Source organism: Leptonychotes weddellii, chromosome 11, assembly GCF_054177405.1.
Source record: "Leptonychotes weddellii isolate Sample4059 chromosome 11, ASM5417740v2, whole genome shotgun sequence".
Taxonomy (NCBI): Eukaryota; Metazoa; Chordata; class Mammalia; order Carnivora; family Phocidae; genus Leptonychotes; species Leptonychotes weddellii.
In genome coordinates, this window is record NC_138379.1 from 91,882,793 (window position 1) to 91,903,822 (window position 21,030).

The following is a 21,030-nucleotide window of genomic DNA, read 5'->3' on the forward strand; positions in this document are numbered from 1 at the left end:
CTGTCTCTCATTCTCTCTGTCTCAAATAAATAAATAAAAAATAAAATCTTTAAAAAAAAAAAAAGAAACAGGGGAGATATTCCACATTTTGTGCCCATTCAGATTCTTTTAACTCTTCTTGTATTTATTTTCCACATTGTGCTTCCCTAAGGTAGAAAACAGTGCTTGGTTTCCACGTCTCCCTCACTGCTAGATCCCAGGCCACCGAGCACCATGAGCTAGATACTCCTTCCTGAGGTTTGATGTGAAAGAGGCTGTGCGTGGAGCCTGTTTCCTGGGAAGGAAATAGAGCATCCGGTGCGGGGGGACACCCCATGCTCAGAGACGGTACAAACAGAAGTTCCTTGCTCAGTGTCCTTGCTTCTTACATACGTGTCCACTGTAAGCTGGATGTGGCCTGGGGGCAGGTCAGTGACGTGATTTTGGTATTGTTCTTGCCTGCTTTGCCTTCCGCTAGATGCTCTGTCTTTCCCAGAGATTCTGTGAACTGTCCAGTGCGCTCTGTTGGTTATAGCTTGGACCACCGTCTGAGGCAGGGGCATTGCAGGGAGAGGTAATAATCAGCAAACTTAGGAGGGGATGAACGTGAAACACTTGGAAAACTAGCTGTGAGCAGTAATTGGGTGTCATTGGAGTGGAAAGTGAGAGAAACTACTGGAAATATTGACAGTTTGTATCCACTGCTAAATATTTAGGAACTTTAGAAGTGTTGGTCCAATGAAAAGACATGGAGGAGGAAGTCATGATAATCTATTTGAGCAGGCTCATGTTGCGTTCAGGATTCCAGGATTCCAAACCTCCTAAGTCACCCCCTCACGGGCGCCATGACTTAGGCATTATAATTTAATAGAATATTTATTTATGTATGTATCGTAGGGTCCTCTCACACCTACCATCTTCTCCAGATCCAGAAAAAATTGAACAAGACTTTGCTCTCTGCCATGCGGAAGGACAAGTCTCAATCTAAATTTCTGCCCATTTCTGTGGGAAGGAGACGTGTTATTAGGGTTATTTCTGGCCTAGCATCAACCCAAATATGGGACTTAGAATTTTCTCCTTGACTCCCTTTAATCCGACCACAAATACCAGCCTGGGGCTCGTAGGAAAATTTGTAAGCAGGTCGTGGGAAGAGGACTTTATCAGGCATTCATTACATACCACACAGTGGAAAACCATTTGTCCAACAGCCCCGTTCTCCTGAGCTCTTTGGGCCACCAGGGCGCACTACCGGACTTTTGCCAGCTTTCTGCTTTCTTAACGTCTCCTTTGCCTTATCTTTTATTTTCCCTCATCCCCTGCCCGCCCACCACTCCCTCCAAAGACAATAAAATCAAAGCAACATAAATAAACAGGTTATTCTATTTCATGGGAAATAATTTAGCTTCCTGTTTTTTTTTTTTTGAGGTACAATTTCCAAATTTCATCTTTCGCTCTTTCTAATGGATCAACATCTTTTCATAAAGGAGCACAGTCCTCTTCTGACAAGACTCCTGGTGCTAGCTGTTAGGAACTCTGTAAGCATGGCCCCTGCCACACGTGCGTGGGCTCCGACAAATGCTAAGCACGCTAGCCTGGTGCGCCGTCTGACATTAAAAGCTGCTTACGAACGTGCTTGAGAAGGTGCACTTTTCATGCAGCCTCATGCTAAGAAGACAAATGAATCCGCACCATTCCAGTTCGTCTCTTCAGAAACTCCCCTGATGTCACTTTCATTTAGTGCTTATTTGTAGCTGCCCTTCATTGGTGTTGCAAATTGGGATATTCTGTTTTCTGGGGAAATTAGTAGAGCATGTTTTTTTCACGGATACTGACGTAGTAACTGAAGTTGTGTTTATGCATTGACAAATATGTATTTTATACCTACTGTGTGCTATGCCTTGGGGGAATGGATGAATGAGTTGACAGCAGGTGTGGACACCAGGGCGCAGCATGGAGCAAGCCCAAAGCTAGGGCTGGACCGGGGGTGGGGGGCGGTTGGCATTTTTAATTAGTAGCTCTTGAATGGACTGTAACAAAGTGGTTCTCCTGAGGGTCCTTTACAGCCTTCAAATGTGGTCATTGTATACATTTAACCAGCTGATGTAGCTTCAAAAGTGGTTTTGCCTGATACATTCAGGAAATTCTGCACTAGATGGTCATCTTGCTTGCTTGATAATTGAGTTCTTCATGGAACTAAATGTTTTAAATGTTTTTTTAACTTAATTTAAACATAAATGTGTTAAAATCACATTACCTAGCTTTATAGCATTTCCTCAGATTGGAGACCAGATAGGGTATCCCTTTGTACTGATGGCAGATTTAACATTTTGGTTTTGGCAGAATTATTCCATGAGAAATACAGAAATTTAACTATATGATACTAATACAGAAAGAAAACAACACAAAAAGAAGAAATTAAACTATGAGAAATATAACTTTTTACCTTCTCATCACTTATCCACTCTGAGAATTAAATGAAAGAGATCTTTAGAAGAATGGGTAAAAACCAAGCCAGAACCCTGGTTTGGGTTATTTAATTACCTTAAGACAATTTCTCTAGCTAAACAAATCATTCCACAGCTAGGTACAATTACACGGAATAACGTCTCCTGCGATCAGAAAATTTGTCAGGTCATCTTGTTTTGTTTTTTAGCCGCACTTCTTCCGGGGAGATGGACAACGTCATGAAATCAGCCATCCTTCAGCCTTTTTTTTTTTTTAGTGGGGGAGAGGGGTGGAGGGAGAGGGAGGGAGAGTATCAAGCAGACTCCCCCCAGAACGGAGCCCGGCGTGGGGCTCAATCTCACGACCCTGACATCACGACCTGAGCTGAAATCAAGAGTCGGTCGCCCAACCGACTGAGCACCCGGGCGCCCCCAGCCTTCGTTCTGACCTGCTCTTTACTTAACACACACGCTAGGGACTGTTAACGAGGAAAGATACTGTCTTTCTGCTTCCACTTAATTAAATTGATTCGATTCAATTCATTCATTCAACAAATATTTATTAAGCACCTACAATACGCCAGGCACTGTGCTGGGTGCTGGGGATACAACTGTGAACGGGAGAGACATCCTGCCCTCAAGGAGCTTACAGTCTGACGTTATACAGACAAGCACACAGGCAAGTACAGTGCGGTACACGGCAGACGCCCTGATGGGGACAAAACACGGAAAGGGCCTCTGACCCGGTCCCGGGGGCAGCAGGCGGGCGGGTTGGCGTGGAGGCCTTCCTGGGGCAGGTACGGTTCCATCTGGTGCTGAAGGATGAGTCCACGTTAGTCGGGGAAAGAGACCGGGGAAGTGACAGCCCAAGAGAGTAGATGCCGCGTCCCGTGTGCGGGCGGGGGAGGCTGGGCCCGGGACGCACGTCACGGGAGGGAGCAGTAGGGACCAGGTCACGGAGGGACTCACTTGCTCTGCTTCAGAGCTTGGGCCTTTTCCTGAGGGGACCGTGCGTGGGTCACGGGACCTGCGCTTTTAGAGGTGGCTCTTTACTGTAGCGCAGAGATCGCGGGGGGATGGAAATCTCCAGATGGAAGCAAGCGGGTGGGTCCTTCACCTTCTCCAGCTTTATCTTCCTGGACACGCACCGCGCGGGACCCCGGCTCGCCCCGAAGGCGCTCCACGGCTTCTCCACCTGTGGACGCGGAGCTCGTCCTTCAAGGCCACACTTCCAAGATCATCCTAACCTGTGCTTTCTGCCAAGATCTCTACGTCGTGTGATGGCTAGCTGTACTCTGGTACTCATTTATTATTTCAAAGGATCCAAACCTTCCTTTGAGCCACGTTAATTTAATCCATACATAACAGAAGGTGGGTTTGGGAAATAAACACGGGTATAATTTTCTTCACCATTTCCAGTTGAAAAAACAAGGACAAATTCTTCTTCTTCTTCTTCTTCTTTTTGTCTACCACAAATTACTATTCGTGCCTTCAAGTGATTTAAACGGAACAAGGGGAATGGGGGCGGGGAGAAACCCAAGAGACACATTATTTTATGCAGCAAAATACAGTCAAGTAAAATTTCAACACGCGATTACAGGTATGTTGCTGTTAATGACAACAGATCGTTCCCCAATTCAAACACGTCATCTGTGACGATTTCACCTGCTCACAGGCAAACACCTGTAAAAGTGGGTAAGCTTATTATGCAGAAATAAGAGCTATAATATGGCCCATACTTGACTTCTATAATCCCTCCTACAGTCTTATAATTTCTCAAATAACTTTTATTAATGATAAAAACAAACTTTAAGCTCTGTAGATATTGTAAGAACGTCCGCAGTTTTATTCTTTTCGTGGGTACAAAAACCACAATTTTGTACACAGAACAAGATTATAAATAAGATCGATACCATGAGTGACCCGTAGTCTCTTTTGATTCTACATTGCAGACTGATGATTTCACGGTAACGCTGTCTTCGTTTGTGTTTGTGTTCCGGTAGTGAGACAAACGCGATCTGGGGACACCGACTATGTGACAGAGCGTAGGTTACTGCAACAAGGAGATGACCGACTTTTATAAAAAAAAAAAGTCTCTAAAGTTTATTACAGTGATGGCATATCAATTATTGCAATGTATTTTTCCCTAAGATGGTTAGAAAAAAGAATTGTGTTGTCCTCTACTGAATTTACGTCAGTTAAAAAGCAAGCATGTTTCAGTATTTGTTTTCTCCAAAGTAAGTGTAAATACATCCTTTAAATTTTTTCACAGGATTTACATGAGTGTTGATTATTTTCTGATCACAGTTTCGTGCTGTGTTTTCTCGGCTGGAGTCTCCCACGGACCACGTGGGTGTTCTGGAGACGCACGTTAGCATGTTCACTGACTTCTCTAACTAGTTTATCCCTTGCGGTGAAGACAGGCCTTTCTGAGCAAGAACTTCACAGTTTGATGCGCTAACTCGCAAGTCTGATTAGTTTTTAAGTCCACTCGAGTGAAATCTGTTGCTGTTAATACGCCCATCCCAGCTCCCTCCCCACCCTCCCGCTCCCCGAAAAAACCTAAATTGTGAGTTTTCCTGATAGAAAATCTGAGTTTGGGTTTCCGAGCTGAGCTCATGCACGCGTTGCTGCTGCGGAACGGGGAGCATCAGGACGCACAGCCCGCTCTGGCCAGAGGCCTGGTCCAGGGCACCTGCTCGGCGCGCCCCGGGCCGCGCTCCCGTCGGTCACCAACACAGTTTGATTAAGGCACTCGATTATGTTTTTGGTTTTTATGGTAGGTCCGATGCAATGACAGCCAATCCTGAACTTTGTCTAATTGTAGTTCCCGTGTGTACAGCCTTGGGGCAGTCGGGCGTCAGAACGCGGCCGTTCTCACCTACACTCCCAGTGATGGATAATCTGGCTTTGTTTCTTATGGCTTCAGAAAAGGTCAGCTGGGTGCATGGAAAGGAAACAGAAAGAGTGTGGACTGTTACAATGTTTCTGCTTCTCCGACAAAAGGCGACACAACAAACACCAAGATATCAATAATTAGACATCTGCATTTTTTCCAATATTCTTTTGGTCGTGTGAAAACTGCGCATTATGGGAAAGGGAAGCTCAACTATAGTGAAGAATAAATCAGACGGGAGTTTGTGGTCCTACCTGTTTCAGAACTAATTTGGAAATCGTCACCCTAGGTTTTGTTCGGCAAGTCTGGGCGGGACACAGCCTTCGCCTTGCGGTCCTTTACACCCTGGCACTTCTGGGCCAGCTTAAAATTCTCCTCTAGGTGGACAGTGTTTCTAATTGAGCCTCTTGCTCTTGCCAGGAAATGTCTTTACAGCGCGGGCGTTATCCTCAAAACTGTGATGAGCTGTCTAAACAAACTGCGGACTATTCACGACAGATCTTCCGGCCTTCGGAACACAGATCTATCCACAGACACCTTCATTCATTCACACCAGGGGTAGACATGACCCAGAACAGCACAGTTAGTGACCGGCCTACTCTGGAAGCTGACTGATGTTTTCGGAGGCTCTAAGTGTTTCAAGGGGGGGTGCACTGAAAGGGAGTATGTTTCAATTCCTCACTGCTGGGGAACCTCCCAGACTGAGATGTTAAGGGGTCAGGTCTCCGAAATCCTCATTAAATTCCTGTTCTCTGTCAGGTTAAGTCAGGAGCAGATAACAGTATTACACAGAAGAGAGACAGGCAGTGTTTTTATGTAAATCTAATTACTGCTGGTTCATTTGCCTTCACATTTTTTTCTAGTAACTGAATTTTAATGTTAACTCAAGAGGAAAATAAGGCAAACGAGATACTGCCTAAGTCTGCTATGGCATAGATCATTTATTTCTCGTAACTCAAAATATATCTTAATTCCCTGTGGCGAATTTAGGTTTACCTAATTCTTTAGGAATTCCATCCCTATATTTACTCTGCTCTGGAACTTAAGTATTAGAGTCACGATATATTAAATAATGAAATTAGTGATAGGAGTAGAAAATGGTATAATGTAAAGGTTTAGAGATCAGATACCCTGATAAAGTCAAACTGCTAGTTAATGACTTATCTATGATAAAAACCAAGGTCATTATCATAGTTTTTCTTTAGTGAATAGTCTCAAAAAAATTAGAAATCAGGATGCAATCTCTACAGAACTACTCATCACTAAATTAAATGAACCAGAACCAAAGTTTGAATTTGTTTCCTCAGATTCACTTTCAACATTTAATATTAAATAAAATAATTATTTTTTAAAACCTACTGGTTTTATTTTGTTTTTTTGTTTTGAAGAAGAAATACAATTAACAAAAGCATTATAATTTTTGGAAGGGATTTTTTTTCAGAAGGCTCTTGCTATAAAATTTGTGTTTCCTTTCTTTTCTTGATTGCCTTTGCGAAGAAAGGAAAATACCCCAAACAGGAACCATGTGCTCTCAAGTAATCTTTCCTTCTCTGTAGATGAATGCAACCGAGTGTAATAGTTAATAAATCTTTGACAGCTCCTATTTTCTCTTAAAATCTTAGCATTATTATTTCTTATACTTCTATCTCCTGCTTCTTCCTTAAAATATCATTTCTATTCAGCTTTGCTGTGAACCCACTGAGGCTGCTCAAATTCTTATAAATTTACACATGGTCTGGGTCTGTTTAGATTGTTGAGGCTAAAGGCTAGGACTATACCTGTTCCCGTGAGGGATAATCATTTTTAGAGTAAATATTCTCTATATTGAAGGTTTCAGGTTTTGTTTTCAGCATTCTAGGACAGTATTATTTAGATTATCAAAAATTTGGGTAATTGTGGCCAACAGAGTTTTTGAAAGGAAAAAGCCGTCTTGTATGAGAGTACAGTAACAGTTGTCAAGTCTTCTTAGGTGCAAATCATTTCATTTACCCTGAATGCCATTAAGTCTTTTTAAAAGTCATGGACAGGAATGCTTTGTATTTTATTTGAAATTTATTGTCTTAGAAGTTTAACCCCAACTGTAGAGGCAATTCATGTGATACGTTGTAATGCCAGGTTCGGACTCCAAAAACATTATTACATGTGAACTGTATGTACATAACCTGGGAATTTATATCTCTTTAGCAACTTCCCAGATTGTGGTAATTAACTGGCATCCATGAGTGTTTGTTTCTAGAATTTTCTAATATTCTTTTTCTTTTCTTTGCAACCTTACCCTTGGACCTTGCTGATGATTGGAATGCTTTTGCTTTGCCAAAGAAAAATCAGTTTTAATGACTTGTAAGAAAAAACAAAAACAAAAAAACCCCAAACCAAACCAAAACAAAAAAGCCCCCCTTTTTAAGACATAAAATTCATTCCAGAATAAAATCCAAATAACTGAATCTGAAAACCTGTCACATATTGTTTTTCTCAGTTTGAGAAAATCTCTCAACTGTATAATTATTAAGATAACAGCATTTGTATAATGGTCAAGAGACCTTGAAAGTTTCCTTGTTTGTTGTTTTGCTATCAGAAGACATGCTCAAAACATTCTGATCTGAGTGAACTCTAGGGTCTTGTTCTTCATTCTTTTACACAAAATTGGGAAAGAGCCATGTGGGGCTTATCTATGTAGAGTTACACTCAGTAATCCATTGATTTCTAGATTATGGATAGAAGCAACTAGATCTTTGTAAAAGGGAATGACTTTTGTTCTTTGTTTTAAGACATTAACCAAGTGTTTCGATAGCTTTTATAACCACAAATATAAAAAACAAGCGTTATTTACCTGGCATAACCTCAGATGTACATCTTATGAAAATTATATTGGGTTTTTGACTCTCGGGTCCATCAAGCACTGAATGTCTCTTGTGGGTTCAAAGCCTCATTTATCATTGTCATCAGAGTGAGCAGCCCATTCAGTTGACTATTATATATAATCTTAGAAAATGGGTCTTAGAGACCTGATTTTAGGAAAAGCAGTAACAAATGCTTTCAGATCTTATTTTAAAACCACTTTCTATCATTCGAGGAATAAAAGTAGTGGACACTTAGATTCTTAAAAAATTATCTCCATTTCCTACATTTCACTGAATATTTACGATGTTTTATTGTGACACAGTGGGAGGATATGAGTAAGTGGGGCTGCTCTGGCCTACTTAAAAACAATTGAAATGGAAAAAAAAAAAAAGGCCGTAATAATTCACTGCAATTTTTATCTTTTCCTGTGTCCCCCTGAAGAACACATGCATTGCTGACATCTTTGATGGGGAAACTGCTGTCTTGCCTAAAATGCATATCCACCTTAGTGATACTGTGAAGGTGAAGTTGAAATTCATCTAAAGAAATATGAATTGGAGTCAATATTCTGACAATCACTCCTACCTAAAGGCCTGGCTCAAGGTACTGTCAGATGAGGAAACAGCAGGGTTTGGTTCTTAAAAAAATATAGAATGATGGTTAATGTGAAACAGAATAGGAGCTACAATTCTCCGAGCCCTTACTATGTGCTTGGAGTTGGTTCTCAGAAAATACATAACCATACCAAAATAGGCAACCGTCTAAGCTTTGATCGCCTGAAATGGTTTTATGCCGATTTTGTGAGTTCTCCTAAAATTGGATTGTTCCAAGTAGATTAGCCTGCTACATGGACAAGGAAACCCAGAACTAATTTCCATTTTCTCCCAAATTTCGAGTAGGATATACTGTTCAGATCATATTGCAGAGCAATCCTGGGGGTTTGATTTTGTCTTTCTGACCCTTTCAATGCAGATATCTATTGGCAACATACAGTTTCGAACAGTGCATCCGCAGCCAAAGAAAACCGAACCACTTTGCACTGAAGTTTTTCAAAAATATAAAAGCTCTAATCAGAAGCAAGCAACGTCACCACTGGACAGACAGGTCACAACACTGCAGTTACAGGATGCATCACCCACTCACTGTAGTAAGCCCTAAGTCCTACCCCTAAATTTTAATACTTTCGGTTCCATATACGTTGTAACCTTCTCTATAGGTTGCTAAATTCTGGGTATTCTGCGAGGAAGTTGGGTTAAAAGTCTGTGCACTCTTTGCCACCTTCATTCTCTTCGCCTCTGCCCTGGACTTGTAACAGAACTCTATCAAAGCCACCAGCATAGCCAAGCCCAAGCCGCCAACCAGAATGTAGAAGACGCCTGCTACGTTGCTCAGGCTCAAGGCGCTCGTCTTGTCCTGGGGGAGATAAAGACATCTCAGTTAACTGCGGAAATGTCACATCCAGGAGGCAAAAGAACACACGAAATCCAAACAGCTAATTAAAGCAAATGCCTAATGCAACCTGAAATTATTTACATGTATAAATCACTGATGGAGGTTTATGGATTTAAGCATAAAGCTTCCAACTCTCAGGAGAAGTGAAATTATGATGATTACCAATAAAACTGTGTGTAATTACATTCAATAAAATTTGTAACGTTTTATCATTATTAAATATGCAGTGAAAACCACTATACCTAGCCATATAAAAGCATTTATATATTTACACAGGGTGGCAGAAGTGGGCTTATTATTTAGGTTTGAAAATGGCATATTTAAAACCCAGTTACATGGGAAGGGGATGTCTTTTGGCTTTCCTGCTATTCCATATACTTTCAATGTTTGAAATTTCTCTTGTATAAATCTCACTTCACATTTCCTACTTAAGGAACTAAGTTTCGTTGGTTTTTTTAGCTAACAGTTTCACATTTTCTTCACTGTTGCTTTACCAAATATATGTAAATAATGTGCTAGGGTACACATTATTTTTTCTTTCAGTCATAGGTGTATGGGAGATCTTCCAGAAAGTGTCACTTTTACATATTATATACTATTTAGGAATAATTATGTATGCATCACATTTAGGTAACTTTTTAAAAATAACTTAAAAATATACAAATTACCATGGTTAATTGAGACATAAATTATTTTCATATGGACAAATTTATGATTATTTTTACTGATTTAAAAATAAGATTCCATTCCCAGTTAAAAATACTTAATCAGTTAATAGTTTAGACATATTATTCTCCAGAGCTTTAGCATACATATTATCTCATAATAAATTTGGAAATAGTCAAGCATATGATTGGAAAATACTAAAATTGTAACAAGACTTCAGAATTTTTTCATAAATTGGAAATACGTATATTACATAACAAGATTTGAGAGAGTATTTTGGATAGACTCCCTGTAGGATGCCCTGTGGCCATCATCTTCCCAGCTGTAGGTTTTGTGCAAAATGTGATCCAGACACTTAGTTTTATTAGCAGAGTATTGAATTCAAAAGATGTACTATGTACACTGTCCAATTAGCCATGACATTAGCTGATTGGGCCAAAATTTAGGGTCACTTCATTTTTAAAATCATCGCTCATTAAATATTTATGCTTCTCTGGCTTGACATAGGGATTTGAGATAAGTATTTCATTATTTGGCCAAGCTTGTCTCATTCCACTCTGGTTCAAAGGCAGGAAAAAACTGATTAAAACGTAGGGATAAGCCCAGAAAAGGTATCAAGTGACATTACTTGGTCTCATTCTTAAGTGAATGGAGACTCTCCTATTTAAGCCATTTATTTGTTTCATGTCTTAGAATAACTAATATTTTTTTTCTTTTAAAGAAGATAAAGAAAAAAAATAAAAGAAGATTTCAAGAATCCTCAACTCCTTTCGGGCACTCGTTACATTCTATGAATTTGCACAGGTAATTAGATTCACTGATACATTGTTACATTTTTTCCTTTAGAATGGAAACATAACTGTTTGTAACCCTTTTTATTTGTACTCAGTGGAATCAGGTCTCTGGATCTCTGCATTGCACCAAGAAGAATTCACGAATGAGAGATCTTAACTTGAGATATTATCCGTAAATGCTGATCTACTAAGAGCACTTTGGTAGAACCGAATCGGAAAGTCCACTGCGCATCCGTCAGCACAAAACTATAACTGGGCCTCTTCAAACTAAAGTGGAATGCTTGGCAACGTAGTGACAAAAGACTGAACTTCTGAATGCCACAGGGTGAATATTTAAGATCCTTCTCTGGATGGCTACCGGACAATTCCCCGCTTCTGTTTTGAGAAGGCATCAGCTCCTGAAACGACGGGTTTCGGGGCCTTCGCCTCCGAAACAAGCGCAACCCTAACCAAGAAGCGCTGCTCGCGCTAGTGCTATGTGAGTCTGAGGGTCACAGGAGGAATTTTATTAGTGTATGTGCTTCTGCGGATAATTTGAGTTGTAACCCAAGCCTGAGCAGTGCGGGTGCGGGCTGCAATTCTCTGAGAAGGCGGGTGAGTGGGTCTGCGCCCTGTGACAAACGCTCGTGGGCCCTGTGCGCACAAGACGAGGCCCCGGAGTGTGACGACTAACCTTGCTTCCGGAGTCCTTGGGTCCACATTCACCTTTATCGTACCACCACTTGTTTTTCAGCTTGTCTAAGACGCCTGCCTCACTGAGTTTCAAAACGGCAAGGTTTACAGGAGTTCTTCACGTGGAAAATAACATAAATAACATTATATATGTTATTTTATGTTATTCAAGTCAAACTACATTAGAATCGCAAGGCAAAGTGACAGAGCAGAGGCCACAGGAGGTGCTAAGTCTCGTGCGGGAGGCCCAGGTGGAGAACCAGACCTACGACTGGGGCCTGCTCCATCGCTTTAGGTAACAGGTGCATACTGCTAGGGAGGATCGTAAATAAAACGTATGCAATTACTGTGAACCCAAAACTATTGGCCTGGGTTCCATTGCTGGAGCGTTTACGAGGTTCCCAGCACAGCGGTGGAAGTCATTCGAGATCCACAAGCTCCTTGTGTTCCCCCCACTTTCGAAATGAATGGCAGTGGTTGCAGATGGACAGACTGGCATGCAGAGAAGCTGGCTCGGACCGGTTTGGGCTCTCCCCTACGCTGTGATTCAGCTGGTGTAATTTTACTCTCTGCTGTAAAAGTACGTCTACACGGACTCCTTAACCATGCTCATCCAGGACTAACTGGAAGAGAAGGAGGGTGCGGGAGTTACTGACAAAGGGTCCAGGAAGGTCCTTAGGAGACCGATATGTGAGTCATGAGAGGATAAGCCCATGCTGACACTCTCCTCAGTTGCGGAATTTAACCTGAATAATAGCACTATCTATCTATCTATCTCGAGTCTATCACATTAATATGCTGTGCATACAAAGGTAAGTGACTCTAATGTACCCCACGGACGCTTCCTAGCAGGTACATGACAGGCTCGGGGAAACCGACATTTTTAGGAACAAACTCCCGTCCTATAAAATCCCACTTTTCTTTTCTACCATATTTGAGTCCTTCAGTACTTGATGTTATATAAGGAGTCTCAAGGAGGAAAAGGCCAGTCATCACTCAGTCTCAATGTTCTGAGGAATCGAAGAACTCCCCTGGTTTTCATTCCTACGTTAACACCTTTGTGTGTATAAAATAAAAGTCCGAGAGGATGGATGGGGAGCAGTAAGCCCTGACATCTCTTGTTACTGTTTCCGTGCTTGGTTGGTTTCTGTTTCTTTTTGCTTTTACAAATATTCGGAGAGAGACTCATTGAATTTCTCTTGACATTTCTAAGCTGCCACAATTATTTTGTCTGGCTCTCTCCCCCAACACCTCACTTCTTCTAGGAAATATTGAGTGCATTTGGAGAGACACAGCATGCATTGATTTGACTGCCAGGGGATTAATTCCATAAACCTATCTGCACATCTAGGCAATGCAGTAATAATAACGGTGATAATGCTAGTTAACCCTGACGGAACCCTTCCTAGGTACCAGGAGCTGTTGGAAGCATTTTATGTGTTTGGATACTATGATCACCTGCATTTTACAAATGAGGAAACCAAGGCACGGAGAGATTAAATCATCTAGCCACACAGCTAGGAAGTAGCTGAATCAGGGTTTGTAATAGTGTGACTTCAGCTTGTGCAATTAAAAGCACTCACAACGGAAGACTCGGGAAATGGGAGTTTCTGGTTAACTGAGTTTTCTGATTAGCCGTTAAGCCAAAAGTCTCTTTTTTGTTATGTTGTTGTACTGTTAGTTCTGAAAAAAGTTTCTAAGATATAAGTTTTTTAACTGTTTTCTCAATACGATTTAATTTTTTGTATCTATGTTGTAACGTCTTAACAAGGCTCATTGTTCCATTTAAGAAGTAATATGCATTTGCCACATTCCTAGAAAATTACATCGTGTTTTGGAACAAAATCTAATATGAGCATGATTTAACACTTTCTACTAAACACTGAGTTTGGGGATGGAGCAGGATGAAGATTTTGGTAAACTTTGGTGCTTGGTGAATCTGGTCCCAAATGTGGGTTTTACTATCTATACACCCCGACCCCCACTCATGAAGTGATTATTACAAAACCCTACCCCAGGTTGGTGGGTGAGTTGTGGACTGCTTGGGAACAAAAGCGGTATCTCATTCATCTTTGTAGGACAGTATTTACCAGGGTATCTGACTCAGAGTAGGTGCTCTGCAAGGTTGCTGTATTTAAATTATTTTGAACCCAGAGCAAGCTTTTTCATTTAACTGATACTATAAGAGTTTTGAGGTCCCCAGGCTGCTCACCAAAGCCTTTTTAACACCTACACAGGTGTATTATACGAGCCTACACTGCACTTCTTGAATGGGGTGCTCTGGGAGGAGGACTTCATGCTGAAAAGGGAAGGAAAAAGAAAGCAGAGTTTCCTTCCAGTTTCTTCTAGAAGGGATGTCCTTAAGGTCCCCACTTTGCCCTTCTCCCTTCACTTCTCCCCTTGCCTCTTTGGTCCTTCTGCTAGTCACGGCAAGACCCTGGTTTTAGAGGCCATAAGTAGATTGGAATTTTGAATTTAAGATATTTATTAGGAGCCAAACTTAATGGTTATCTGGTGGAGTTATCAGGCACTGAGCAAGGAATTCATTATTGGGCAATCGCTGGCTTTTGTTTACCACAACTTTTCTTTCTGCTTATGAATTCATATTTTTGCTAACAATCCCTTTACTCGTGTGTTGGTTTCTATGGCTATGGTGAAGGAGAGGAGGCCACTTATGACGTGCTTTAAAGCCAGGACTGGCTACCGTCTTCAAAGGGCTAAATTAAAAATGGGTATCTTGTGATCTAATATAGTTCCTAAAGAAGACGTTATTTGGTAATCACATTTACAAAACGATTTTTATATGAATATCCACATTCGTGAGGGTGCCTGTTTTTATATACATAGAGGAGAATAGGGTATAAAACAAACAAAAAGTCAATAATTTTATAGATCATTAATGATTACAGGCGTTGCCAAAATTTCCAACTAGAACCAGGACTGAATAACTCACGTTAAAAACTGGCATAAAATTCTGTGTATGGTTTGTGCTCAGACTAAACTGTATCAGATTCATCAGAGAGGAAAATGAGTTTGAGACATTGCAATGATATTTTTAAATTGGCTCATTGCCAATTAGTAAACTTTTATTGCTTTATTCACAAGTATGAATTTCTTATGATCATAGATTAGACCACATTGCACCAATATTATTAAAGAAGTAAATTTTCCAAAAAATGGATTTGCATCCTCCAAATCCTGCCTTTCTACTTTATTATTATTTTTTAAGATGCAGGACCCTTTTTCTTACTTCTTTCCTTAAATTTTTACATTTCAGCATGAAGCCTTGGTTGAGGGCGACCGGGTCAGAATGTCATGCTCTGGGAATGGCTCTCAGGTAAGTGGGGATGCTAATTATTTTGTAGCCATGGGCTGTGACTGGAAGCTACCACAGTCATCATGAGCTCCTTGAGAGAAAAGAAAATTCTTTTTCCCCACCAATATGGCACGTTGCCTGCTGAAAGCAGAAATTTAATAATTTGCTGCTGAATGGAAGGCTGGAGATGTCCCCCCGGGGTTATAATCCTGTGAATGGCAGGTGGGTCACCTGTCTCCTCAAAGGAACCCATTCATTGGGGGCGGGGGTGGGGTGGGGTGGAGGTCGAGCTTTCCACGATTTTCTGCCTTCATTAGGTGAATCACTACTAGAAAACTGAGTTTTCTCCTATCAAGGGTCTGTATTGGAAAGACAACATTAGATTTCAGCATGCCTGGGTTGGGGCCTCTGAATGTGCATATTCCACCCCCTACACGGAATTGGCATCATTTAATTTCTCTCCTGCCTTGGCCCGATACTCAGCAAAGGCTTAAAAACTAGCTTCTTCTCCAGCTGAGCCTTCTCCTTATCTTACCTCTTCTGAGGAAGATCAAGCCCCACGGGAGGGGTGAGGTAACTCTAAAAAGAAAACCAGTCACCCGTAGAAGGTACAAAACAAAAATGAAACAGCAACAGCTTCCTGGTGCTTTACTTTGACCTAAGTTGGGTCAGGGCAGGTAGAACACAGCTCTTACTACAAATCCAGAGTAGGCGTCATTAACATTTAGACTGTTACCACCTATTTGCTTGGTGATATATACCGTATCAGTAAGCGACCTCCAAGGAGTGTTTTCTAGTACGAAAACAACATTTCTGAGGGAAAACAACATACTGTGACATCATTTGGGGGGAATATTTTAAGTTGATTTTTGTAACATTTTGTGAAGATCTGAAGTAACGTTTTAGAACATATCACTTTGTAGCTCATGTTTGGTGAAAGTAAGTTACTGCATACCAGGGACCAACAGTTTGACTTTTGAGCACTACAAGGTTAGATTTACGTATATTTTTTGACAACAAATATTTATTTAGTGTCCACTGTGTACCAAACAATCTGAGCTGTCCAACCCCTTAGTGAAATAAACTGAAGTGACTTTTCTCAAATAGATTTTTCCATTATGCGTACGTTTCTGCTCTGCTTATTTTTCTCTGGAAAGATGTTTTAATGGACGCTAAAAGAGGAGTTTGTTATTCATTTTTCTGGAAAGTTTTATTGGTTAAGCAGTGTTGTACTTCTCTTATATCGGTGAGAAAAATAAACATTCAAGAGCAAAATTTTGCTAATGGACTAGAAAATTTTTGCTTTTCTTTGGTGCTATTAGAGCATGTTTTCTTATATTTCTAATTTGCATGGAAAATAGTAGATTAGTGTAAATTTAAATAATTTTCTCTGCATAGAAAAATGTATTTATTTACTTACGTTTTTATGGAAACTGTCAGAATATTCTAGGCAAGTTAGGGTGCCAAAATATAAAAAGAGTTAATACTCCTTAAGTAAACATGTGGCTGGTGTCTCAAATGGAGGGGTCTTGAAGGGGAACCATCCCAGAGGAATCCCCCAAGATTCCACCCTCTCTCTGCTCTTTCTCTCCAGAATGATTCTTTTCCAGGACCTGGGGTGGGGGATCAGGATTGGGTCCACATGATTCCATTGTCTCCTCCTTTGTCCTGTCTCTCCCTGGCTAGAATATTCCCTTGGCAAAGTTTATCCTCCTCTTCCTGCAACAGGGCTGGTAATTAGAGGGGCACAAAGGAGCTGCATTTGAAAGTCTTTTAAGATGGAAAGAGGGGGAAGTTAGCGCCATTGGAAAAGAATGAGTTTAGCCTCCATCCCGAGTACTCTCAGAGAACAGAGCACCATTCTGTGGGTTGGGTGGCCAAGTAAGGGAATTTACAGCCTAATCAAGAAACGGAAGACAAGCAGTTTTGGGCAATTCTCTAGATTTTAAAAGAAAGACAAGAGCGCATACTTAAAAATTTTCAATACTCTTCCATGCCAGGTGGAAGGTATGAAAGAAAATTCAGTGAGGATATTCCCATGTCTGGATTGTTTTAGGTCTATACACAGTGAAGAAGGGTTCTGGGACACCAGTTGATTATTTCTGTTAATTGTATACATTTTTTTCCTTTAGAAACTCCTTAGAAAAAAACCCCCACCTTATTTTATGAAGCTGGAAACATGACATGGATGTAGTGAGCACAGAGCTGAACGGGTCTTGCTTTTGAAGCCGATCATTCTGTGATTTGATCCATTTACGGAAGGCAAAAAATGTCTAGTTCACAAGACTATCGCTGATTTATTATTTAACTTGATATGCAACGGAAGCCTGAGGGTTCTGGGTAGAGACACGGCTTTCTGGAAGGTACTCGAAACAGGTCCAGGTGGAGTCAAGTCATTGCTGTTACTTAAAAACGCTTTGTGGGTGGTCTCGCCACGCATGGGTGAACCAGAGGGGACAGACTTCCCCTCGGTGTCCGCCCTCCTCGTCACTAAATTGCCCTTTCAAAAGCTTGGATCCTTTCCTGCTTTCAACAAGGGGGTTCGTAGGACTACAAGGTCTGACCCACGACCTCTTTGAAGCCAGAGGGGTTCAGGGACTGTTGTAATGAGGTCTGTTTGCATGTCCCTCAATTGGTTAACGGTTGCAAATATTTTTGCTTTGACAGTAATTGCATACTTGGGTTTCGAAGGGACTGGACTGGCAATTCTGGGGGTGGCTGGCGGGGGCGTCCAAGCTGCGTCTCCCAGCAGATGCACCTATTACTATACATACTGTTTACCCGCTTTTGGTGACATTGAGGCTGACCTTGGAGTCACCTCCCCCGCTGCCACATTCTCCTTTGTCGTACCACCATTTGTTTTTCAATTTGTCCAAGAGGCCTTGTTCATTCAGTTTTAAAACTGCGAGGTTAACAGCATTTCTTGAAACGATAAAACATATTTTGTAAGAAACTGCACAGCTGTTAAGATGTTAGAAGGAATGAGGACTTAAGCTCTTTTATAAGCTTCTCCCAGGCGCTAAATAAACCTCTCATTTTGCGGTCCTGCAGCCCCTTCCACCAGAGTCCAAACCAAAGGCAATGGTGACTAATTTCAAAGGGTGTGAAACGTGGTATTTGGTGCTGCTCGCTCTCAGAGTGCATTTACTGTCAAATAAACGGACGCTGTTTTCAACCAATGACATGGATTTTTTTTTCTTTTGCAAAACAGCAATAAACTTGCATTTACTAGTAATTGAGGAAGAACTGTGCCTTGAGTTCCTTTGCCTCTAAGAATGTCAACAGCCGAAAAGAGACCCAAATGAAAACTCGTTCCCGGAAGGAAACACGGAACGGCATTGCCAGAGCGAGAAAGCAGCTGTTCATTCATTTTTGTGAACGGATTTCCTGACAACAAAGAGTACGGCTTAATTATGGTTCCCTTTACTGTTTGTGGGAGTTAGGTTTGCTCACTTGTTTGATTTCATTGGTCTCAGAATCTAGGATTGGCATGTTTGGTTCAGTGTCCCTGGCTAGAAGTCACAGGATAGTCAAGAGAAAGGGAGTGCCAGCCCTCAGGGAAAAGGTCTTATATTTGGAATTTGGTGTTGATTCTTGAAGGCTTTGGATGCTATTTAGAAACTAAGATGGCTCGGCCAATTCCACTGCGGAAGTTAAGTAATTAAACCCCAGGGACACCCCAGTAATTAAACACCCCAGATCCGATTGCCTCCATGTATATCTCTATCGGGGAATAAGGGAGCAGATTCTAATGAATGTCTAAAAGGATTAAAAATGTGTCATGGGCTTTTGCCTGCCAGGTATTTGGTTTCTTACTTGCTTTCAAGTTAGTTTTTAAATGAGCCATTATCTCTTTCAAGAGGTCTTCCCAGCATTTCATGAAATCTCTGTTAGAGTGAGGGAGTGGCTTCTATACCAAGAATTTGGGCTAGGCACCTTGATGAATACTGAGTTTGGTGGTTACTTAATGCCAAATGAGTTATAAATAAAACAAAACAAAATAACCCCATATTAATGAATAGCACTTGAAAACTGATTTGCAAGTGAAATAGTTGTTGACTAGTAAAAAGTGTTACATATTTCACCACCAATCAGCCTATTGAAGTGTTTTTCTTAAAATGTGTTTATCATATTTCACGTAAACAATGTTCATTTTCCAGTGTTGTGATAGTGTGATCCACTTGGAGAATAAACATGTCCCACGAGTAAGCCATACACTTTGAGAGTATTAACTCTTCTTGAGACTTAGACAGCCATTTACAAAATGCTAATTAAATAATCAGCTGCTCCCACCTTCCCAAGTGCCACATTAGTGGCCTAAAATAATGAATATACTTCCCAAAGTGAACAATATCAGGTGGTTGGTTTAATCAGCAAAAGGATCAGACTGAAATGCAAGAATGAATGAATATTCAGTGAAGAGAGACCTATTTAAAAAAAAAATGCTGTTGGGAGAAAGTTGTTTTAATTTATTTTGTGTCCACAACAAACTAAATTTGTCTTTCAATGATTTAAACCGAACTAAAATTTTTTATTTTGGAGAAAACTATTTTTATACTCTATTTTGGCCTGAAACATTCATAGTAGATCCGTTTTAATGAGGTGGCATCCCAATAATTTTATGTGTTAGTTTAGACCGTTCCTTTGATAAAACCGAGATCATTTCATGAGAGGGTTATTTAACAGGGGTATTAGCCAAAGACAGTCCCACAGCACAGGAGAAAACAAAAAGCAAAACAAAGGAATGGATAAGGAAAAAAAGCTTCACGTTGAGAAAATTGTTTGGAATAAAGCTTCCTACAAAATTATTCTAAGACATTGTCTTTCTAAGACCATCTAATAGGCCATGTAAAAACAGTTTAGTTTCACACTGCTATTCACGTGTGTGTGTGTATACATCAATATTTGGTTCGTACGATACACTTGACCAGTAGGTAAGTCACTGCCCAGGTCACAGTTAATCCACGTTTTCCTTCCAGAAACATGTGGCCCCTTGATAAAGTCCCCCTAATAATATTATACGCACGTTAATTTTTCTCTTATGATGCATGGAAGGCACCTTGTAATTAATATTCAGAAAGAGTCTTCAGGTACTCACGATTTCTCTGCATGTGAAAACTGCTTGTTTTCTACAACTCTCTGACTACAGATGTCATTTCTGTAATCAGGTCTAGCAGCCTCTGTAGATTGCCATTTCAACTGCAGCATAAGCCACATTTGAACATCTGTCCTATTTTATGAAACACATTACTTTTACATGTTATTAATTGTAAGAATCATCAAGTGACTTAAGAAAATACATAAAGTTACTTCACTCATTTTGCTGGAATATTTTTTACCTAGGCAAGAGAAAAAGGAACCCTGAAAGAGGAATTGGAAGCAAGCTTAGGGAAGTCACAAGTAGTGGGGGGTAAACGAGGGACTTGGGAAGCAGACCTTCCATCACGTTTTACTGTTCCTTTGCAATCCCCTTCGTACACTTCAGACAGAGATTTCAAAGTCAATGTCAGAAACGCAGATTAATGATCAGGGATATTATGGTCCTGAAGTAGTGGTCAGCCAAGAAGATGAGCGATAGAAGAAAAACGTGCGCTATTCCTTACACTGATTGTTCCCTTTATTCTATAAAAGGCACCTTTTACAGATAAACTCAACCAAGTGGATTGTTTTCATTTAAAAACGGAAGAGGAGAGGAAGAAAGAGTCAGTGACCACACTCTTGCTGGACGTGTGTAGACCACAATTAAGAGCCCAGGTGTGGCGCGAGCCAAGCTACTCATGCTGTTTGACAAAGTCCAAGTATGGGGGATGATCCTGAAAACAGGAGACTCCACAGCTGGCTCCTGCTATTCTCTTTCATTTTGTTTATGGCAATCTTTATAATTGTGGGAATATTTCTGGGGTTTCATGATAAAGTGACTACTCATCTTAGTTACGCCTATCTAAGCAATCATAATGAAACTAATTCCAT

General features: G+C 40.7%; 1 protein-coding gene across 1 annotated transcript in view; it reads right to left on the reverse strand.

Annotated features, from left to right (window-relative positions):
• Positions 1-2,966: 2,966 nt before the first annotated feature.
• Positions 2,967-21,030, reverse strand: part of GRIA4 (glutamate ionotropic receptor AMPA type subunit 4) — a 345,999-nt gene continuing 327,935 nt past the window's right edge. The window contains exons 15-17 of the mRNA XM_081799577.1: positions 17,868-17,982; positions 9,439-9,573; positions 2,967-5,362 (exon numbers count right to left, since the gene is read on the reverse strand). Coding sequence (XP_081655703.1) covers positions 5,198-5,362; positions 9,439-9,573; positions 17,868-17,982 — 415 coding nt within the window. The 3' untranslated portion in view covers positions 2,967-5,197. The remainder of the gene's footprint in view (positions 5,363-9,438; positions 9,574-17,867; positions 17,983-21,030) is intronic.